The sequence below is a fragment of the Mastigoproctus giganteus genome, chromosome 6, assembly GCF_048544385.1.
Source record: "Mastigoproctus giganteus isolate SK-2022 chromosome 6, ASM4854438v1, whole genome shotgun sequence".
NCBI classification, from domain to species: Eukaryota; Metazoa; Arthropoda; class Arachnida; order Uropygi; family Thelyphonidae; genus Mastigoproctus; species Mastigoproctus giganteus.
Window position 1 is genome coordinate 217556861 of NC_143580.1, and position 25347 is coordinate 217582207.

At 34.8% G+C, this 25347-nt stretch overlaps 1 protein-coding gene across 1 annotated transcript in view; it reads right to left on the minus strand.

Moving 5' to 3' along the window:
* Positions 1–908: 908 nt before the first annotated feature.
* LOC150084975 (putative ribosomal protein S6 kinase alpha-2) overlaps positions 909–25347 on the minus strand; it is a 28793-nt gene continuing 4354 nt past the window's right edge. Inside the window, exons 2-7 of the mRNA XM_090376418.1 lie at positions 22329–22538; positions 14359–14474; positions 9830–10015; positions 7074–7147; positions 4987–5128; positions 909–1070 (exon numbers count right to left, since the gene is read on the minus strand). Coding sequence (XP_090232544.1) covers positions 909–1070; positions 4987–5128; positions 7074–7147; positions 9830–10015; positions 14359–14474; positions 22329–22538 — 890 coding nt within the window. The remainder of the gene's footprint in view (positions 1071–4986; positions 5129–7073; positions 7148–9829; positions 10016–14358; positions 14475–22328; positions 22539–25347) is intronic.

Genomic DNA, 25347 nt, shown 5'->3' on the forward strand with positions numbered 1-25347 from the left:
TACTTCATTATATTCAAATTATAGTCCAGTTTTCTCCAATAAAACTACATCCTGCTGAGCCAGAGCACACTGCCATTTTTTCCTGGAGCACAAACTGGAATGCATAACTTGACAGTTTATTGGATACTCTCTCATAATTAAGACAATTAGCACAAATAGTAATCAACATGCCTAGTCTAAGCATGTGTAATGTGAGCAGTATTTCTCTGTGCTTGCAATTTCATTGTAAATTGGCAGTAAAAACTGATTTTTACAGAACTATTTGAAAGTAAGTGAAATTGCAGCTTAGTAAGTTCTAGTAAATTTTATCGATCCTCTTTTTGTCTTATGTCTTTAATAAATTAAATTCAAATTAGAACTTCGTACATTGCTGGATTCTATCATATTTAAGGGAATTTTTCTTCATTATTTTATCAATAACAGCATGTAACCATAAAAAGAGGCAACATGAAATAAAGCCAACCACTCCATCACAAAGAATGATGGATTTAACACTAGAAAGCCCAGGGCTCTCAATAGGCCATCAATAATGAGAGTTTGTGTATGATTTCTATATTAAAATAATAAAGGATATTATTTAAATACCCTTGAATATTAAATAAAAAAAGGATAAATATAAAGATTAATCCAGACAACAGGCATGGCCAGTAGATGAACAAGGGTTATGGAATATAGACATCATTCATTAATAAAAATGGAACAAATCTACACTTTTTAACACGACCTAGTTTCCCAGGATTCCATATCTCAATTTCTTAATGTTGTCCTCGGTTTGTACCACAAAAGGAGGTACATTAGTCTGGAATGTATGGTTTGGTTTTTAATGTAATTAATTGTCAATTTATTGACCTAGTTAAGTAAGAGAGAGATACTCAAGGTAGTGTAGAATGTTTTTATAATGAAAAACTTTACCTGACTGTTGGATTTTTGACATATAGACATTCTTTTTCATTTTCTTCCTGATTGGGACATGTAGAAGATTTTGGAGGACTTCCAGTGAATGACGTTTGACTTTCCATTTTTTGCATTTCACAGAATCCATTTTGGATTATATAATTCCAATCCAAGTACTGTCCAAAATATAAGAAAATAAACATCTGTTAATATTATGATAACCTTTGAAAATAATTAATATTTCACAATAAATTATGTCTTAAAAATCTATTTATGATAAACTTAGAAAATTTTGAGCAAAATAAGCTTCAGATCAATCTAATTTAAAAACTAAGATTAAGCGAACAACTTGCATAAACTTTTATAAAAAGATAGGCTACAGTTTATATAAAAGAATGCATATGGAACTTTTAAATGAAGGATCTGAAGAAAAGGAAAAGACAAATTGAAAATATTATGGACACTCTACTGTTCGGGGGGAAAGGTCCATGGAAAATATCAAGTTGCATTATCATTATACAGAAGCTATTTATTGAAGGAAAATTTCTGAGGGATTAACACAGGGAAAAACTTTAGAGGGGTGTGGGGAGAAATAAAAGTTTTGACCAAAAAGTGAGCAGAAAACAGTTTAAGATTAAATTAGGAATCAGGCAGGGCTGCAGCTGATTTATACAATTACAAGAACTCTCCAACTTATTAAGGGTTGCGTTCCGCATAACGCTATGCAAGTTGGAATTTCCCCCCATGCTTGTGCAGCACTCACAACTGTTCTCGCTGAATGGATTGAATCAAAAAAGAAATGTTCAACAAACATGTAAATAGAATTATTTATTGTATTTATTCAATTTTTTATCTCATGCACAGGAAAAATGACAAAAGCATGTAATTTAAAAAATTTCAAAAAAAAAAAAAAGAGAGGAGACAGACATAACATAAGTAAGTTCTACTTCTTGAGCATCATTGCCAGAATCAACGTCTTCAGCTGATAAGTATGTCCCTGCGGATGTTGAGGGCCATTGAGATTTAGAAGGGGTTGGCCGCTCAACCTTACAAAAGAACATATTAATAAATGACTGGACAGTGGCTTTTTTTTCTTTTCATCGTAGGTTTCTTTGTAGCAAGCAAGTATATTATCATTCACCCCTCTGTTAACTTTTAATAAACATTTGCTGTCAGGATCCATCTTCTCAAACCTCGCCATTGCCACCTCTCTGGTGATGAAGCATCTCAGCTCCTCATTTTGTTCATCTTGAGCTTCGTCAACATTTTCTTCTTTCACTGTCGCTGCCTGCAAGTCAATAAGTTCTTCGCTAGATAATTCCTTCTCTTCTTCCTCTATTAACTACTCCACGTATTTCGCATCAACCTCCAACTGAAGTAGCCCTGCAACCTTTACAATCTTATCTGTAACCTCTTCATATGATTCATCTTTTTCAAATCTTTTTACGTGCCTTGGGCATATTTTCTTCCATGTGCCATTTAAACAACTTTTAGTAATTTCCGATCAGGCCTTGTTTAAGATGGCATGGTAAATATTGTAAGATTTCCAAAAGTCTATTAATGTAAAAATTTTCTCATCGTCTACTGCAGACAATGCCTGAGAAAATGTTGTGCGTAAATAGTCTGCTTTTAAATTTGAAATAACACCGTGATTCATAGGCTGGATGAGTGAAGTCATGTTTGGCAGTAGAAATATGACTCTCACGTTCGAATTGAAATCATATAGATGTGTAGGATGTCCAGGAGCATTATCTAATAGAAGCAAAATCTTGAAAGGAACATTGTTGTCTTTACAATATTTTTCAACCTCGGGAATGAAGCCGCATTTAAACAATCTGTAATCTCCCACTGCATTAGCCCCAACCAAGAGCATGGCCCTATCTTTTGATTCCTTGACACCTGGCATTGTGTTTTCCTCTTTGGTAATGTATGTTCGATCCGGCATTTTTTTTCCAACACAGAGCAATCTCGTTAACCTTAAAAATTTGCTGCGTTGAATAGCCGCCTTCATCAATAGTTTATTTCAACACATCATAAAATTTCTCTGCAGCTGCAGAATCGGCATTGGTGAATTCACCGCATACTTTAACGTTGTGGAAACCAGCGCAATGCTTGAACCTATTTTACAGAACTCATTGCTTGCCATGAACTTGGATTGGGGTTTGCCGTACTTATCCTTAATATCTTTATAAATACTTGTTGCTTTTGCTTGAATGGTCATTAAACTCAGGGGCACTCGCTTCTGAATCTGATTTTTCATCCATATTATTAACAGCTGTTCCATCTTCGATATAGCACCTCAACGCTGTTTTGTGATCACTGTTGATCTTAAGTGCGTTAATCCTTTGACATGTTCTTTTATACGCGCACTGTCCTTTAAAATAGTATTCACTGTTGAAGCAGTGAGACCTAATTTCCTTGCAATAGATGACAAACTTTGTCCTGCTTCGTACTTCTTAATAATTTTCATCCTCATTTCTAAATCAATTTTGTTTGCTGGTACTACCACCACTTACACTTTTAATTGGTCACTTTCCTTTCATCATTGTAATACGTAAGTAGTAATGAAGAGAAGTTTCTGAAATTTTGTTTTTTATATGATTGGAATATGTTCCACCATAATAGCATGAAAACCCACACAATTGCAGTTATAGGTATTATTGCAAATGCAATAAGATTGAGTTTACTATCCATTTATAATTTGATGCTCTAACAGAAAAGCCCAATAAAAAGTAAGTGCAAATTGCTTTTTTTTTATAGTAGTGACCTCTACAAATGTGCTTTGTAAAAATATCACAAAGGTGTTCAAAACTGATTCTTATAACGGGAACATAGGATAACAATGAAAGGGTAATTCCTATTATAAATATATAATGGGAATTACCCTTTCCCATTATAAATATGAACTTTTAGAGGGAGAAATAGCTTAGTAATATAGCGAAATTTTTTAAACTTCCAAGGACTATGTATATATTAAGTGCAAAAGCATCATTAATACACAGCCATTTCTGATTAAGCAGAATATTTATAAGGCGGCATCATTTTAAGTTATATCTCATATTGTGAATACCTTCACGAGTTTCAATAATATTGCACTACTTCGAATAAGTAATGCTTCGCCGTAAGGAGAAGTCTAATGTTACTTATTCTCAGATAGGTACCACCACCCAGACGGCACCCATTGAAGGACTTCCAATGAATTACAAAAAAAAAAAAAAAAAAAGTGTTATTGGTTTCACACTATGATATTTTCATGATACCCCCATTTATTTCTATGGGATACAAGTTGATGCAAAACGGCAAGTTGATGATAAAATTTATGATGGAAAATAAAAAAATTGTATCATAATTTAAGCTAATAATATTGTGCTGTTAAAAGTAATTTGGAAGATTAAGTATTACACTCTTCAGCTATTTTCATACATGCTTATCATTTTTTTTTTTTTTTTTTTTTGGTAGTTGTTGGCGCATAGGCTTCTGTGGCCATAATGCACCTCCCAAGGTGTTTGACGTACTTTGATCCAAGCCCGAGGCGGGAATCGAACCCGCGGCCTTTGGGTTGCCAGGCAGGCACTTTACCCACCCGGCTAGCCTGGTTGGCATGCATATCATAATTAGATTAATTATGCTATGCATGTATGAAAATAGAAGAAGAATAATACTTTTGGGCCACGAAGTGAGAAAAGAAACTGACTTTAATATATTAAAACATATAGACTAAACACTACCACTTGCAGTAAAACACTAACTTTTATATAATTTGAATGACAAATATTGAATTAATCACTGAATAGCAATGTTCCATGAACATAATATCAAAGTATGCATCATACCTGGTAAACCACATTGTAGAGGAATTATTTTTTAGTCTGGGTTAACAACGTATTGAAAAAAGCATTATAATACAAAAGCTAGATAGATTTCAGTCTCTTTTTACATAAGCCTGTACATTTACATAAGACAAAGTTTTTGCATCCTTTATGCTCAAGTCACTTTTGCACTATGATTAAATGTCCTTTTTGAAAACTATCATTAAATGATATTAGAAAATACTTGTTGAAAAATAAAAAGGAGGCAAGTCAAAATACTTACTTTAAAAAATTGATGCATCTTGATCTGTTCGCTCTGGAATTGTAGGCGTAAATGTCGATCTTTACAGAGTAACCATGTTAATAAATCTCTAGCATCTGGATTCAACCAATATGGCACTAGTAATGGCTTTTCTACTATATGTCTAAAAAAGAGAAAAAATGATATTAGAAAACATGCTTCATCATGAATTTAATATTTATCAATCAATAATTAGAGAGAAGACAATCTTTTAAAACAGTGTAAACTATGGATAAGATCACATGATCAACATACGGCAAAATCTGGAAACAGTTCATTGCACCAAACACTGTAAACTTAGTTGTTTTATATAATAATCCTTATTTATATATATATCAGAAAATTCTATACTGACAAATATCATGTAGACACCTTCAGGGAACTGAAGTATAGTCATTCCAATTTTTTTATACTGGATATCAAGAATGGGAATCAATATAGATCAGTATAAATTATGATTATTTTTATAATTTATATTTTGTGCCACTTTTTAAATGCAGATCTTTCACTTTAATACACCCTCGGGAATTTAAAAGATTACAAGGTAGTCAGTTAATCGAATCAGAAAAATAAAACCCAACTTAAATTTGTAGTTTAGAAGTAAAATGGCAATTGCACTCATCATAAACTGTCCAAATTTTTGCCAATATAAACATACAATCAATACATACACTGTTGTAAAAGAATGCCCAAAAAGTGAATAATAATAATGATTAAAAGATTGTGAAAGAGGCTTATGACATTGTTCATCATGTGTACAGCAAGTTGTAACTTGTTATTACATGCCAGTTTAGCTGAATTTATTTTTCTGCTTTCCATGTGTATTAACAATTATAAAATTTGTAGTAAAATCAGTCATGGAAACACACAAAATACTCAAACACTTGATAACACAAAAAAAAAAAAAAAAAAAAAGACATTTATAAGTGGTTTCACATTGAAAATGTTTGGATGATTGAAGACAAATAGTTTCAGGATGTTGAAAAGCAGTTTCCTGTCATCATCTTGAAACAATCAAAACATATGGGCATGAAACATGCCTTCAAGATTTAAGCTGTACAAATTATTTTTTGTTACATTGACATAGACCGAATCTTTTACATCACTTCTTGATGAAAAAAATAAAAATATTAAAATATGATTAATGAGGCCTGTTTGCACTGGATTCATTATTACTATTGTGGATTATTGCAGACAGAGCAAAATGGAGACAGAATAAATAATGACAAGTTTAATATTAATTGGAAAACATACATATATTAAATTAGATACATACAAAAGCTTTTGGTTAACAGATATTTATTTAAAGTATACCCAGTAAAATAAAATAAAATAAAATATTTCAAAATTCTGTCAGTTGAGAAAGGGACACGAGTTCCGAAAGCTTCTGGAAATATTTTATTTTATTTTATTTTACTGGGTATACTTTAAATAAATATCTGTTAAACTATGGACCCCAGTACTCCAGGCCCATTTGTCACTAGCTTTTGGTTAGTTTGCTAACTGTCATCAGTCAAACTGACAGTTAAGAGTGTGGAACATTAGGGCGAGTACTGCCAGTCTATATGAACTGCGTGATGTGATGGTTAATTGTTGGATTTTGAAGCCTGTGGCTGTGACACATGTGAACGTTGCCATTGAAGTAACCATTTTGATGAATGACAAATTTGGTAACGTTCACATACGTCACAGCCACAGGCTTCAACATCCAACAATTAACCATCACATCACGCAGTTCATATACATGACTGGCAGTACACGCCCTCATGTTCCACACTCTTAACTGTCAGTTTGACTGATGACAGTTAGCAAACTAACCAAAAGCTTTTGTATATATATAATTTAATATATGTATGTTTCCAATTAATATTAAACTTGTCATATTTATTCTGTCTCCATTTCGCTCTGTGTCCACAATAATAAAAATAATGAAATGTATTAATTTTATATTTAAAAGTAAAAATAAATAATAATTCTGATTTAATAGGTTTTTTGATATAATCTTTTAGTTATGCCAGAAACAATGAAAATTTTCATTATAAATGATGATATCACATGTGAATACTTACTGTTTATTAAGAAATGGGTATCTGTTTACTAGAAGTCGATATGCTAGAATGCCAAAGCTCCACCAGTCCACTTCCTAAAAGAAAAACAATATTGCAGATTATTACCGAGTTGATCCAAAAAAGTTAACAAATTAAAATAAGAGATATTATTAATGTTAAACACCAACAATGAATTGGGAACAGAATATATTCCTTCCAGTTATTATTAATCCATGTCATAAAATCGGCCTATTAAACAGTAAATTTGTGTGTGTGTGTGTGTGTGTGTGTGTGTGTGTGTGTGTGTGTGTGTGTGTGTGTGTGTGTGTGTGTGTGTGTGTGTGTGTGTGTGTGTGTGTGTGTGTGGAGAAGGGGGTAAATTATCATTTTCTGTACACATGGGTTTTTCTAATGAAAACCAAGCATGTGAGGTATTAGAACCTATAGTACTTAGTACCGTGCATGGATTGAAAACATGGAAGAAGATACTTGTTGACATCAGACTTGAATTTCTGTAGATTGTAATATTCAGTTAATATGTATGAAGGGAAGGTGTTTCAGAAAATGAAAATTGAAGGAATAAATGAGGAAGAAGAAAAGTTGGTTCTGTGAGTTTGAATGTTGGACAGTAAAAGGATGACTCATTGGGGCATGCATTCAGACTGGTTTGGAAGAGAAAGTGGGAATTAAAGCAGCCAATTCAGAATAACAGTACCCATGGAAGGACCTACAGAAAAAGCATAAAGCTGAAACAGAACATCTGAAGAGACTTTGTTTGAGATAAGTCATTAATTAACCTAACTGCCCTCTTTTGAATGGAACCTAGGAGACTGGGAGAGGTTTTGGGAGCACCACCCCCAGATATGGGAACAATATTCCATGGTAGTGTGGATTTGCTGTTTGTACAGGGTGAACAACTGTTTGGGTAAAAAAAAAAGTAATGCTCAGAGCAAAAAGAAAGCCCAGTTCTTTTATAAATAGAGGAAGCAATATTTGTGATGTGCTTGTGACAAGAGATTAGAAGTCAGAGGAAACCACAACAGAGATATGTGATATTTTCTTAGAAATCTAGAATGTTATAGCAGATGCAGGTAAGCATAGGAGAAGAAACATCCTTTTTGTGAGATAAGACAGCTAAGTTTTAGGACTGAAATCAACTTACTTATCTTTGCTGCACTGGAGATCGGCATTTAAGGAATTCAGAGTGAACAATCGAGAAGTTGAGGTTTCTGCATGGCAATGATTCTAAAACTGGAACGCAATGTGCAATTATCAGCAAATCTATGAATAGGATTTCTGGTTAACAAATAGTGCAAGAAAGCCGCAGGCTTTTGCTGCACTGGCAAAAAAATAATAATAAAATTAGATAACAAAACACAAATTATATGCTTCCCTCTTCACACAGGTAACTGGCTGACCTTTGAATTTATTCAAACTATCAGCCTCAACCACCTGCAAAGGCAACTTGTTCCAGTTATCAATGACTCGAGCCCTGCAATTTGAATTTATGACCCCTAGTTCTAAAATTGTTTAAACAGTGAGAATTCCACCTTCATTCATTTTACTAATCCCCTTCACAGCCTTAAAAACCTCAATCAGGTCACCTCCGAGATGCCTGGTTGCTAAGCTCTGTAGCCCACATACTTGGAAACTTTCTTCATACAGTCATCTTTATGCCATTTGACTCTTTGGACCCATTCAAGAAGCTCAATGTCATTTTTCAGATCAGGTTTCCAGATTTGAACATATTATTCCAAATTTGTGATCTTACAATTGCCTTATACAGTGGGATTATGACCTTCCTATCTCTACAGGATAGGAAGCCTGGATGCCTGTTTACAAAGCTCACATCTGCATACAGTGTAACTCCAAGATCCCTTTTCTCATTCACTGTTTTTAATGCAACCCCACTACACGTGTAATTTATTTGTGGATTGCTATTCCCCTAATCATCTTTGAAGTCTGTTCAAGTGAAGGAGCACTGCTTGGTACTGATCATTAACCACTCTACCAATCCTTTTGTAAGGAAGACTGGATCTAACCACCACCATAATCTCAAAAGACAATCATATCAAATAATGGAAGAGACCGGGAAGTTCCAGAGCTGTACTCTGTAGACTAAACATGGATTACACCATTTCAAGCCTCCAATGAACAAAGTGGTGGCATTCCACTGCTTGACAAGAGTTTTCTACCACATAGTACTGTCTTGTAGCACAAAGGGACATCATACTTATGTGTGGTATGAGTGCCAACACCTTGACCGCTGCTTATGTTGCTTAGCACCTGAATTGTTCAACTCCAGTATAATAGGTGAACTATTTCAGGACATGCACATGAAGGTTATAACCAAGGTTACCAAAAGTCCCACCATTGTGAAGGTGCAAACATAGAATTTGGCTGTTAAAGACCAATCAAAATTTGCCAAAATTAAGTCTACTTGATTTTTCACTAATGGAAGAGATGTTTCACCAAACCATCTCTTCCATTAGTGTTTTAGATTCCTAGGTAGCAAGTCAATCTTCACATACTTAAGAGAATATCTGTGACAGCCAAGGACTAAACAGGTAATTAATGTTTCATATAATACTTGAAAAATAAATTTTCAAGTGGTTAATCTGTAAATAACATAACTGCAACCTAACCATTAAATCTTAATTTTATTAGATTTATAAGAGAGATATAATTCCAATAGACAGCTGGATAATTATAAGATAGATATATTCATTAATAAAAAAAAATCAGAAAAGGAAAGTATAAAATCAAATATAACTTACATAGCTATAGTAGTTCTTGTTAACTACTTCAGGAGCCATATAATGCACCGTCCCACAGCATTCATTTGTTATCTGTACCTCACCATGTTTAAAAACTTTACTCAGCCCAAAATCTCCAAGAACGATATGTCCATTCTGACGTATGAATATGTTTCGTGCCTTGATATCCCGGTGGATAATGAAAAGCTGCAAAAATATGAATAATCAAAAATTATACAACAGCAATTTCACATAAAGAAAATTTTAATTATCATTTGAACAGAACATTGTATTTAACCACTGCTAATTTATTCATATAAAGAATAACGTTATTCTTTCTTAAAAATGTTTAGGCTTAACAATTAGTTTTGTCTGTTAACTGCGAACCTTTCAAATAATTTATTTACAAGAAGCCAGGTGGTCAAGCATGAGGGTGTATAAGTACACATGCCTTTTGTGATGGGATTCAAACACATGACTGTTAAATACTGTGTTGTTTCTTGTACTGTATTTTCTATAACCTGGGGATTCTTCTGACCATGTAGTTGTTCTGAAGTATAAACATAAAATTTATTTTTTATTTGAATTTTGACACAATAATATACACTGAGTGATCACCCCTATGAAAACTGAATGCGACCCACTGACCATGTGAGGTATGAGAGTGCGGAGTTAGTGCTTCAGTAGGTATTAAAATTCCAAGGTAAAAGGAAAGATTTATCGGACTTTGATAAAGGACAGGTTGTGGGTGCTTGACAAGCTGGTCCCTCGATTTGCCAAATGGCTGAACTGGTGGAGTGTTTGAGACCTGCCGTAGTTAAACTGTACCAGGACTGACGTCAAACAATGACCTGACAGCAAAACTGCAAAGGTCAGCAAAAGGTGAGTGCCGATGACTCATACAGACGCAGCACTGTTGATGAGCTGTCTACCCAATACAACATGGACCAACTCCAAACAATATCTGGCATGCCCATGCGTTGAACGCTCGCACATATGGACTGTACCAGCAGACGACCTCTACGGCATCCTCTCCTAACCATGGTTCATCGGCTTAAAAGATTCGCGTTGTGCAAAGAGCATGCAAATTGGACGTTAGAAGACTGGAAGAAAAGAAGGTGTGCTGGACGGATCAGTCATGTTATTTACTCCACACCGTGGATGTTTCTGTATGGATTTGGCATCAACAACATGAGGCTATTGACCCTTCATGCATGGTATCAAAAGTGCAGGCCAGCGGAGAAGACGGTTGTATGGTGTGGGGCATGTTTCACTGGCAGGAACTTGGACCTATAGTGCACTCCACTATGTTACACCTTTTCCCGAATGGCGATGGTGTCGTCCAAGATGACAATGCGCTAAGACATTGGGCACTCATTGTGCAGGAATGGTTTGAGGAACACAGTTCTGACTTCCAGAATATGTTGACCGCTGCATTACATAGACACAGCTTGGTTGGCCATACTTCCCGAACGCTTCCGAAAATTAAAACATAGCCTGTAAAATCAAGCAAATTATAATAATAAAGAAACTCTTGGTATTTTAAGGAGTCCTTATGTGCTGTAATGTAATAACTAGATCCTATGTAATAACCTCCATAACCATATCTGAAAACGATATTCTCGCGTCCTTCGACGTCGTCTCCCTATACACAAACGTACACATCAAATCCATGCTACTGGCCCTTAAAGATCTATTAATCAAAGACGACACATTAACAAAACGTACCGACTTAAACATTAATGATATTTTAGAACTCACATCACTGTTACTTGACGCCAAACAATTTAAATTCCAAAATAACGTCTACGAACAAATTTTCGGCCTTCCCATGGGCCTCGGCATCTCTGCCCCTTTATCCGAGATCTACCTCGCATCTATCGAAGAAAAAATTCTCCAACCCTTTCCCCCAGAAATTAAACTATACATGAGGTATGCAGATGACGTCCTCTTAATAGGCAACAGAACCACCATCGATACTTTACTGAACACCTTTAACACAACACATGAAAGACTCAAATTCACCCTCGAAGTAGAAAACGATAATAAAATTAATTTTCTAAACCTCACTGTATACAAAATAAACACATCTTTAGGCACCAAAATATACAGAAAAAACACACATACAGGTAAATTCTTACATTACCACTCACACCACCCTCTATACATCAAAAAAGCAGTTATATACAACCAGATATACAACGCTGTAAAATATAGCCACACACAAACAGACCTATCTATAGAATTACAATACCTCACCAAAAAATTCATCGACAGAAAATACCCACCACAACTAATAAAAGAAACCATCACCAAAGTTCATAATAACACTAATAACCCAAACAAAATTATTAACCACGTGAACAAGAATAAGACACAAAAACCCCTTATCGCGCTCCCATATCATCAACAATATGCTAGAAGACTTCAACAGATTTTTAAAAATACAGATATAAAATTAATATTCACATCATATAACAAATTAAGTTCCAAATTCAATTCATACAAGACAACACACGAGTACGAGACACAAGATTACAACAACATTATATATTTGATCAGATGCCAATCAGATTGCCAAGCATGTTACATAGGTAGTACAACAGCAAAATTCGGGACATCAAAAATCGCAAACACGCGTGCGTACTACCACTTTAATAGCTTCAAAACTAACTCAGCAAGCACAGAACTAACACAACACGTCCAATCTCAAAATCACAACCCACTCATCGATTCAGCCATCACAGTAATTAAATTAAATTCTAGCTACAAAATCCTTGAAAACGAAGCCCTCGTTATTGAATGGTTTAAGCGCCATACATCACTCAACGTGTTAAACAAAAAGATTCCCGCCAATTTCTCCCCCATTTGGAATTTAGCACGTATCAAGTTTCCACGTGCACTGAAATGCATTTCGGGAACCCAACCCGTATATAAGACAAGTGCGCTCTCTTCCCCCCCTCCACTATAGCTAACTGAAGACGAGGAAACTCGAAAGTCGCTCGTGCGCGATTATTAGCTTATATATTTCCCTTTTTCTTTTTTCTTTCTCTTAATTTAATTTTATTAGGCAACCATGGAAGGTGCACTTTCCTTTCTTAAAAATTTTTCTACAGCCCATAACTTAATTTTAAAACCCATAATCCCTGTAAAGTATTAGAATCCTATAACCACTATATATGTGATAAAACCCTCCACCAGCTAAGCGGATTACTATGAGGTGAGTGCTGAAAATTAAGCTAAGCTATACGTACGATCTAATAATAAAGAAATTATTTATGACTTACAAATTTTAAAGAATGTTTATTCTTCATTATCGACTAAATGCACACTCGTTGATCACTTATTATTGGCTCAGCATTCGTTGGTTTGTTGCACGACAAGTCATCATCAGAAATGTTTCAAGAGGTGTTTGTTTCCAAGGTAATCTTCTCTTTTAATTATAAATTTCATAATTGCATACATAAGCATTTTTTAAATTGGCACCATGTTTTAATTATCCTTATAATATCAGAATCTGCCTTGATCGAGACAGATCCTCTGATAACCTGTAACCATTGGAAATATGCATGTTACTAATTCTCCATCTTGTTTCCTACAATTTAACACTGGATTCCGTCAACGCAATAATCCCCAAAGAATGCAAATGAATTACCAATAATCAATTTTGTAACTTTCATACCCCTTCCCTCCCCAGATATTTACTGGAGCCATCACTGCTTCTTTAGTAGTATCAGCAAAAGATCTTGCTGATGCATCTGCATGATCTAAAGCTAAACCAAATAACCTTTTCACAACACATCTGCAAATCTTGACATCAAACCTTCTGTCCCATCATCAATGTCATTTATGAAAATCAGAAACAACAGTGATCCAAGAACTAATCCTTGGGAGACTTCACTTCTGACATTACACCAATCTGAAGAATATCCATTAATCATAACTGTCTGCCTCTGCCCTACAGCCACCCAGCAATCCATCTTAGAATTTTACCAGTAATCCCAACATGTACAATAACCTCTCATGAGGGACTAAGTCTTGCTAAAATCACTCCTACTCCATTGCAGCCTCACTCAGTTACTGGGTATATGCTATCAACTCCAGGAAACCTACTTGCCTTTATGCTCAAACATTTTTCTAATCATCTATAATTTTGAAATCATTAATTTCATATGACTCACCCTGACTTGCACAGCCTCTTCTCAGCATGAAAGGTCTTTCTTCAGTAAAGGCATACTGATGTTCAGTTCATCCCCAATATCAGCAAATAAACTATGTCAAAATTATTCAATACATCCAGCTCATGAGTAACTGTGTTAAAATAGTCTACTAAATTAGTTAAACATGATTTTTCCTTAGCAAAACCTTAATTAATGCAAAGGATATTTGGGCATTAATCAATTCTGTCTGTGAAATGAATGGCCCAGGAAACAGTCAAGAAAATAAACCATATATCATTACCTGAAAAAAAATAAATGAACATTAAATTTTCATCAGCAACAAATAATGCAAAACGATATTAAAAATTAATTTCATACTAAAATAGTTACCTTGTGAAGATGTTCAATAGCTAAAACAAGCTCTGATAGATAAAACTTGGTAACAATCTCACTGAATGCTCCTGACATATCAAGATGTTCCTTCAAAGTACCATATGGAGCAAACTCTGAAAATGAAATTATACTTGTTAGTGAACAAAAATATTAGCATTTCCTAATTTAAACTTCATGATAAAAACAGAAAATTCATTCTTATATCAGTATTTATTATATTAAAATCACTTAGTCCTTAATAGAGTGAAAGACCAGTAAATATTTTTAACATTACTTATTAAATGATGGAAATTGTAGTGGGTTTAATGATGGAAAAATAACTTATCTGTATTTCTAAACTAAATTTAATTTGCTATTAATTAAAATTTGGGCACAAATCCCATTTTGTATATAGCAATAAGTCAGGCTTGCAACTACTAACCTCATGATAGAGTGGTATTTTGCCACAGCATTGCACTATCCGAAATAAAAAGTTCGTACTCCAATGGAAGTATACTGCTATATATTTAAACCTAAACTAAACACAAGAGTAAATGAAAATCTACTCCAAAAAAATCAATCTGTCTATGACGAGAAACATTCAGATATAGTCTACAATTATCCTGTATTAGGTATAATTTTAAATTTATGCCTCCAGGTGTATGACCAAATATCCCTCAGCATTAGTTTGCTTAAATCTTTTAAAGACTTAAACATTTCAATCAGGTCAACCCACAGATATCTAGTTGTCAAACACTGCAGCTCATAAAGAAAATGTCTGTCTCTTGATAAAAAAAAAAAAAAAAAAACTTTGGTGCTCCTAACCAATCTTGTTGTTCTTCCCCATACCCTTGTCTTATTTTAAAAAATGAAGTATGTACATCATTATCATGTACATAAAGAGAGATATAAATGGATGCATCATTCCAGTCCAAGAATAAAATGGGGCCTCTAACCATTACTTTATATAACAGAATAATCATGTTTATCTCTATTGGTTCCTATATTTCACTGAAAACCTAGAAGGTATCCCAGTTGTCTGTCTACATTGTTCAGAAAGTTCATTCCATTTAAAGTTGGTCCCAGAGAGTCCAAAATATTTTATGGTACATTTATACAGTCAGAAACTGTTTAGCAAAAAAAAAAAAAAAAAAATGGCTAGCATTAAAACGAAAGTATAGTGTTTTGGAAACAGATAAACCAACATTTGTACTTTGCATATGTCACAAAAACAACATATGCAACTTCAATTTGAATTTATTCCCTCTTACATTGTAGTTGGAGCAAGAGGAAGAATGCCATCAGCATCAAGCTTATTAAGTCCATTCAAAGCCATAAATACTTCAGTCAAATCATCTTGTAGGTGATTAGCTTCCAGAAATTGCAATTTGCAGAACTGCAGCCTTTCTTTGTAAGAGCACTCTTTTGTTGTCTTCATTAACCTCATTGCCCTTCCAACTGATCTGCATCCTTCATTAAAAGCAACATCCCGAACTGTATGCAGTACTCAAGATGTGGCCTAATCATTCCCTCATACAATGGGATTATAACCTCCTTATTCCTGCTAGTAAGGATCAAAATTCCTGTATGTCAGTGTTTCCCAAACTTTTTTTAGTCACAGAATACTTTTCATCTCACAATATATTGACAGAACACATATATTAACAGCACACTGTGTGCATCAGGAGCGTCTTTATTTCCAAAACATAACAAAATTCAAATAACTGTCATCGTACTTTCCTTTTAGTCCTTTATTAGTTAGTTCCTGTTTTTTTTGCTTTGGATTTTTTAGGGAACAAAAGGCTGGGATTGTTCATCCTCACTTTGAAGTGTGACAATATTGCGTTCGTTTTCATCGACCACAGTTGCACTACTAGAAGTATTAGTATTTTTTAGTATTAGTATTAGTAACGGCCGCATGGTGCAAGAAAGCCTATGGCTTATGCTGCACCAGCCAAAAAAAAAAAAAAAAAAAATAATAAATCCGAACAAAACAATGATAAAAACAAAAAAATAAAAATAAATAAATAACTAAATAATAATAATTAATAAAATAAAAAATAAATAAAAAGGAAATTAAACCTATCATCCTATGTGCTTCCCTTACCCGAAAGTACTATCCAGATGACCTTTGAATTTCCCCAAACTGTCGGCCTCTACCACCCATGAAGGCAACTTATTCCAGTAATTTATAACTCGCTGGCTAAAATAGAACTTCCTGCAATCCAATCTAAACATTTCCCCCCGTAACTTGAATTTATGTCCCCTAGTTCTAGCATCATTTATAATCTTGAAAATTTTGTCCTCATTCATTTTACTGATGCCTCTCAGAGCCTTAAACACCTCAATCAAATCTCCTCTAAGGTGTCTAGTTTCCAAACTCTGCAACCCACATATTCGAAGTCTTTCTTCATAAGGACGCCCTTTTGCCGATCTCACCAGGCGAGTTACCCTTCTTTGCACCCTTTCAAGAAGCTCGATGTCTTTCTTCAGGTGCGGTCTCCATACTTGAACACAGTATTCCAAGTGTGGTCTAACATAAGCCTTATATAATGGGATTATCACGTCCCTTTCTCTACTTGCAAAAGTTCGATAGATCATTGATAGGACACCATGGGCCTTCCTTGCAACCTGTTTACAATGCTCAGAGAATTTCATGTCTGACCGTATCGTAACACCCAAGTCCCTTTCCTCCAGTACTGGCTTTAGTTGAACTCCACCAAGTGAATAAGTTATTTTGGGATTACTGTTTCCCAGGTGTAATACCTTACACTTTGTTGGATTAAAGCACAGCTGCCATTTTTCTGACCATTCCTGAAGTCTATCTAGGTCTCTCTGAAGAAGCTCAGCTTGACAGTGATCATTAACTACTCTCCCAATTTTAACATCATCTGCAAATTTAGACATCACGCCCTCTATCCCTTCATCAATGTCGTTTATGAAAATTAAAAACAACAGTGGTCCTAATACTGATCCTTGGGGAACCCCACTTCTTACATCAACCCAATCTGAGGAATAGCCATTTATCACAACCCTCTGCCTCCTGCCCTGAAGCCATCCTTCTATCCATCTAAGGATTTTCCCAGTGATTCCAACCTGTTCCAGCTTATAAAGCAACCGCTCATGTGGGACTGAGTCAAAAGCTTTGCTGAAATCTAAATAAACAATGTCGAAATTATTCCCTAAATCCAGCTCGTGAGTGACCCTTTCGAAATAGCGAACCAGATTTGTTAAACATGATTTTCCCTTTACGAAACCATGCTGAGTATCCTTGAGAATTTCAATTCGATCCAAATGATCCTGAATTCCACCCTTGATCATTGCCTCCATGATTTTCCCTACTACTGAAGTCAGACTGACAGGTCGATAATTTCCAACTTCACTTTTAGAGCCACCCTTATGTATGGGAGATACATTTGCACTTTTCCAATCCAAGGGAATCTCCCCAGAGTCTAATGATGCTCGCATAATTAGCCTCAATGGTTCAATGCACTCGCTTGCCGCCTCTCTTAAGATTATAGGGTATATTCCATCAACTCCAGGAGCCTTACTGGTCTGTAGGCTCGAAAGTTTTTTCATTAAATAATCTTGCGAAATTTCAATATCATTAATTACATATTTTTTAACTTCGCTCCCACAATTTCCCTTTGCCACAAAAGACTTTTCATTTGTAAATATCGATGCAAAATAACTGTTGAGTTCATCTGCAACGGCAGCTGGTGTATTTATTACTATCCCCTTTCCCTTACATAAAGGTCCGATCTGGTTTGTCCTGCTCTTCTTGGCATTTATATATGTGAAGAATTCTTTATCCCCCCTCTTTGCTCTGTTTGCTAGTGATTTCTCATAAACTGCCTTTGCCTGTCGAACCTTTTCTGTGGCTCTATTACACATCACCTTGTAGCTGTTATAGGCTTCAGTACTTTTTGTTGTTCTGTAACCTCTCCATGCCACCTTTTTCTGCTCAAGTAATGCGGCAACTTCACTAGTCATCCAACTTGGAACCCTCCTCGTGGAGTATTTTTTTAATGGTATATACGCATTCAAGGCATCTGTGATTAATGTTTTAAAAGCGTACCACAGTTCAATTGTATTCATTCTCTGCGCGATATCTACCCAGTTAATAGAGGCCATGTAGTACCTTAAGGCATCGTAATTTCCTTTTCTGAAATTAAAACCCATTCCTTTGCCTATTACTTCTGCTACCTCTCTCGTCATCATCCACCGTAGAACTCCGTGATCACTTCCTGCTACTGGTTCCTCTACTGTCAGCCCTGTTATGTCATCTGATTCATGTGTGATGATGAGGTCTAGGATACTCTTTTCTCTAGTATTTTCCCTGACATGTTGATACAAATAACAGTCATCTAGTTGATTTAAAAATTTTGTTCCCCATGTCGAGTTTCCTTCCCATTTACTCCAATCAATTAGAGGCAGATTGAAATCACCCATAATAAGGCATTGACGCTTACTTGCCCATTCCATTTGCATGTAGAGGCTTTTGTCATAATCTTCACAATCACCTGGTCTGTAGATTACTCCTACTCGCATTATACCTTTGTTTCCAACTATCTCACACCATACAGACTCTATACTAGCATGTGAAACGTCTGAATCCGGGAAAGCTATCGTCGCACTCAGGCTGCTTCTGATAAGAAGCATTACCCCACCACCCCTTCTATCTAACCTATCCTTCCTAAATACATTATACAAGCCGTACTGAAATTCATCATCCCCAATTTCCGGGTGGCACCACGTCTCTGTAAGCCCTATTATGTCAGCGTTACTTGTTTTAACCAGCAGTTCGAATTCGCTCATTTTATTGACGACACTTCTAACGTTACTGTATAAACAATTAAGATTTACTGTTCTTGTATATTTAACAACCCTAACACAACCCTTGAAGTTTTTTAGGCTCTCTTCCCTCGCATTAGCTACCCGCCCACGTGAAACGTTTGTGCCCCCAGAACATCTAGATAATACGTCCAGTTGGGGTAACAGATAAGAACTCTTGAGGTATGTGCAAGAGTTACTTTGACCAATATTATCAGATAAACGCGTGTCAGTATTACCCACATCCCCCCTAACTAGCAGTTTCCCTGAACCTTTAAGTTTTCCTCAATAATACTGGCAAAAACTTTTGCACCACCTTTGTTTAAGTGTATCCCGTCTCTACAAAACAAATTCCTTCTACCTACAAGTGTGGGCCATGCTGATAGAAATTTACCCCCTAAAGCCTTGCAGATTCCTTCAAGTCTTGAGTTAATCCACAAGGCTCTTAACATATAATCCCTCCTATCGTGTCTGGGCAGAATTGCAGACACATAGACATTATGGCCTAGCTCGCGACATTTCCTCAGCATGGTTCTGTATTTTTCCAACAAATCGTCAGATCGTGTACGTTTAATATCGTTTGTCCCCACATGAATAATAATATTTTCTTTACCCCCTTTAAAATCTGACAGTCTGTTGGTGACATCATCAATAGTTGCTCCCGGCAGACATACCCTGGTTCTCCTCCACCTATCTTTATTACAAAAAATATTCCCCGTTTCCCTGACAATGGAGTCTCCTAATAATACAATGTCCTTTTTAACCAGAGTAGTTTGCACTTGGTTTTTCTGTTTTGAGGCTCGAATCGGGTGTGCATCACTTGGTAGATTGCTGGAGTTTTGAGTCCCTGACGAGCTCCCAGATGCATTATTTTCGAGGGCAAGCACTCGTTTTTTCAGGGACTCAAATTGTTCCCTCAGTGCACCAAATTGTAATTTAAGATCGGTGCACTCCTTACATCGATCACAAAGAAAAGAATCCCCAGGTGAGCTAGGATTAGTCACCAGGTCGACCTTGGAAAACATTCCACAGGTTCCACAACGGATTAAATCATGACTCACCCGTAAATCGCCATCTGCTATTTCCGTGTGAGTCACGATACCCTGTGACGTGTTTAAGGCAGATCTCGTAACTACCATTATAAAATTAAATAAATATCAATGAAAGTAACTTTAAAAAATTATATCTATAATATTATTAAAATCAAACAGTTACAGGAAAACCTATAACAAAATAATCCAACAATATCTAAATAAATCAAATATTTAAAAGCACTATCCAAAAGTAAACCACTTAACTGAGGAGCCCTGTCTAAGCGCGTCCGCTCACCTCGAATGCCAACCTCGAAAGTACTTTGCTTCTCGTTTTAAAGTTCCTTTTTTTCAACCACAAATCCATGGTCATTTATTTTAACAATAGTATTTCGAAATACAGAGAATTATCAAAAAAAATTTTAAACAAGGAAGTGAGTTTAGTTATGATATCGGTTTGCTTCCCACTGTAACAGAAGTTTATACAAATAATATCAAAAAACAAATTATTTACAATAAACTAATGGTTGTATGTTATGGAACGCTGTTGAGGAAGGGAGCTGACACTCTCGAAAGCTTCAGGTTTTTTTTAGCACTTTTAACTTTTATATTTTAGCATATTTTATAGTAAATGATTTTATTTTAGCATTCTGTAATATACAACCATCTGTTTCTTGTAAATAATTTGTTTTTTGATATTATTTGTATATACTTCAGATACAGTAAAAATTTTATTTAATGGTCAGTGTATGAGTTTATTTATTCCTAGACATGAATTTTCCTGACCTTGGAAAATTCATTCCTTGGAGGCCACTTTCAGGATACTGTAAAGTGTTTCCCGGTCTATTCGATATTCTATCCTAGTATATTAATAACCAAAAAATAATAATAAAGTTAAAAATTATAACGATACAAAAGTTTATTTATTTTATTTTTTTAATTACTGTATTAATTACGAATTTTCGTGGAACACTTGTACACATCTCATGAAACACTAGTGTTTCGTGGAACACAGTTTGAGAAATGCTGCTGTATGTCATTGACAAAATCCCATGAGCAGTCCTGATAGCACTGTTCAGAAAACTTCATATCTGATTGCACAATTACCACCCAGGTCCTTCATTTCCACTACCTGAGTTAACAGATCTCACACAGAGGAGGGGAGGGAGACCGCACATTATAGGAACTAGTGAAATATGACCTAAATAGTCAATGCACTACTGAAATCCAACAAACATGGCCAAACAAAGATAGTCTGTGAGGGGGGGGGCAATTATGCTGCACTTGTGGCATGGACATTGTTGAGGTCCCAGTTTAGCCTTTTGTTTAATTTACATTGAAATAGGCTGTTAACCTTACCACTGTAAAGAAAATATTGGTCTCCCTTTCCAAAAACAGGGACAAAGTTGATAAAAGCTTTACTTCCATAAAACTGAAATATATAATCAAAAAAAAAATCCATGAAACAGAGACAACCTATCATGCTTGATGTGGTTAAGATGACAATATTAACCTTGCATCATTGGATCTAAATCCTTAAAAGAATCTCATAAAATCTCCTAATCTTCTCATAAAAGAATTTATGAGATAATTCTTCAAATATATTGTATTAGCTACATTACCTTATGTTTTCTTTTACTGCATGAAAACTGGCATGTGCATTTCAACAAGAATGGCATATTGCTTGAATCCGTCCTGAATTAGTAGCATAACATAACCACACCTCTTTGCACTAACTATTAATGATCAATTGCTTGAATCAGTGGTATAAAACTAACCTAACCTTTTTTCCCCTGGAGTGTTAATCACTACTAATCATTAATTACTGGAATTCGTCCCAAATTAGTGGTGTAAAACTTACCTAACCTTTTTTTCTCTGTAGTGCTAATTGAATCGGAATTAGTGACGTGAAACCAACTGAAACTTTTTTCACTGGAGTGCACACCCTGTTCTGAACTTAAGCCACTGTCTATATATAATTTGGCATTAACTTGTAATAAATTTTTAATCATGCATTTACATACCAAGTTGGTATTTAAATTAAATACTATTACCATGTGTCACAAACCTGAACATATATACTGAGACCTAACAACTTACTCTAAAAAAATAATTTAAACTTACCCATAATAATATGGACTCCTGCATTACCCTCATAGGCATTAAAAAACTGAACAAGAAATGGGCTGTATCTACAACGATTTAGTGCTGCCAATTCATTCACGACGCTTTCTTTATGTTTCTTTTTAGATAAAATATAACTTGACGGTATTATCTTCATTGCCTTTTGTTCCATTTCATCGGTCTTTCTCACAAGGAAAACCTTTCCAAAAGCTGTAAGAGTAAATATAAAAAACAATTTAAGGTTTCTAATAACAAACTGTATAAGTAATGACGGTATTGACTACAAGAAGAAATGGACTTTTACTTTTTTTAAACTTGTAATTCTTGAAATATTAACCATCACTGTGCCCTCAATTTAACAGATACTTCCATGGCTTTTGTGTTAAAATTTAATTTTTAGCTTTTATACTAAATTGAAAATGGTGATCTATTATAATATGCTAAAAATATCAAACAAAAATACATGACAGAAACCAATAATAAAGTTTATTTATTTTTTTTTTTTTAGAATTTAAGGTCACTGTTTCCCCCGATTGAAACTCAGTCGCTATGAGAATTTCTATATTTGTGCTGGTAAAAACAAAGCTATACAGCAAGGTTGGACACCTGTTGGCAGTTTTTCCTAGACAACATGTAAATGAGAAATGTCTAGAAGTTGGGTGTCTTTAATGCATAACACAGTGGTTTTCAACCAGGGTGCCATGCAATTTGGGTTTAAGTTACTTAAACTTTTTTTTTTTTTTTTTATTTATATATTTATTTCATTATAAAAAGGTGCATGGTATCTTTTTAATTTTGTGGTAACCTATAATTGATGTTTATTTAGTACCTCCATATAAAGAATAAAATTATTATATATATATAGATACACTGTATATATATATAATTTGCATTATGAATTTTAATTTTGTTTATAGTTATATAACTGTAATAACTATCATTAACATTTTTTTTTAGTTGTTGTTGGCACATCAGCTTCTGTGGCCATAATTCACTTCCCAAAGTTTTTGCATTTTACTCTGATCCAAGCCAGAGGCAGGATTTGAACCTGCAACCTTTGGGTTGCCCGGTCGGCCATTTACATATTTTTTTAATATTTTATATATATATATATATATATATATATATTACAGAGAGAGAATCTGATGTAACAGGCAGAAAAATGAGTAGGGGTGCCACAAAATAAAATAAATTACTTAGGAGTGCCATTATTAAAAAAAGGTCGAAAACCACCGGCATAGCACATCAAAATGAAAATAGGAAATGTTGTTTAACCAGGTAGTGAAAAGTACACGGGAGGATTTGATTTCATTCACAATTTTTTAAAAAAAAGCAGAAAAAATTTAAAAAGTGTCAATGGAAGAATAAAGAAAACAGTTGGGAGAGGAAGTTTTCACCACAGAAATCCATTACACAAAAATTTTTTTTTACTATAATGCTCATTTAAAATCTGTTCGAGATAATGAACATTAAGTAAATCTGATGTATGACAGATTGAATGAAGGAAATGTCCAATGATGACACTTCTACTGAGTTTGCTTAATCACTGATGACTGCATTCACACCAAATATTTTAGTTGAATAAAAACATAAAGCACTGCATTACACTAAGTCCAGCAGATTTTGGCGTTTTAGTCTTCTGAGAACTTCACTGTTATCTAAAGGTTCATTGCCAGGTAATTTGGATGCACTTCTTGTCGTTATTGGTATTTCTCACTGTAATTGCATATTTCTTTTTTTACCATTGGCATGTTCAGGTCTATGTATCATTTTAATGGTGACATACCTGTGTATTCTAAGCCTATGGAAAGAGGCAACCATTATTTATCAAGCCAGCATGCAATACGAGCAACCATTATTTATTTCCCTGCCTTCTGCAGGGAAATAATGGTTTCTCGTATTGCATGCTGGCTTGATTTGTTACTACAGATGCCATTGGCTGCACCGCAACACATCCTTGAGAGTAGCTGTAACCTGGATTGGCGTATTGTTGGGTTGGTTGTTGTGGGACATAGCATCCGTCAACATTGTGATGTTTGCTTTATCATTAAGTTAAACATGTGTTGTGACAAGGAAGGAATTTTTCTGTTACTTTTAATTAATTGTGGAAGTAAGGGATTAAGAGATTAGTCCCTGGGGTTTGGTGATCTCTGATTCCTTTTCCTTAAGCTATACTATAAAGGGCACTTTCAAAGAGGCTAGCCGATAGCCTTGAAACAATATCAGATGACTTTGCAGCACTGTTTCTTTACCCTCAGTCTTCCTTGCAAGGAAGACTGAGGCTTATGCTGCACCAGAAAAAAAAAAAATTCAAGAGTTACCCTGAGAGAGAAGTGAAGGGGGCATCAAGTAAGAGAAGAATAATGATATCCAGCTCATTAATACATATATATTAATTACTAATTACCTGATAAAGGTACAGGTGAAACAAGAACATCGTCTTGTTTCACCTGTACTAATATAGAATTTGTTAAGACTTTAACATACAATTAGACAGTAAACACGGAGAACAGCAAAAATGGGACAACATTAACAGACTAATACAACCTCAATGAACAAAACTTACTGCCACCATTTTTAAACAGTCGCTACTACAGCGCCCTCATATTAAATTTAATAAACCGCTTCTCTTTCCTAATGGCTTCACTTTTCGTATACATACCAACTTTTCCCTTGTCATTTATCAAATAAAAAGCGAAATAAAATTTAAATTAATGCTATACTAATAACAAAATGTGTGAAAAGTAAAACTGCATAAAGAAAAATAACTAATTTACTATGAAAAAAAAAAAAAAAAAACAGTCTAAAACAGTGGTCGAGCTGTAAAGAGACTAAAAACTGATCGAAACGAAACATTTATTGTACATCTTGTTTTTGATGTAGATATTGAAGCAATTAGACCATAAAGTGTCAGCATAATGTGTGTATTCTAAGCCTATAAAAAGGCACACTTTTCGACACGCAAAAAAAAGAAGCTGATATCAACTAGCTTGGAGGCAAATATTCTGATATTTTCAAA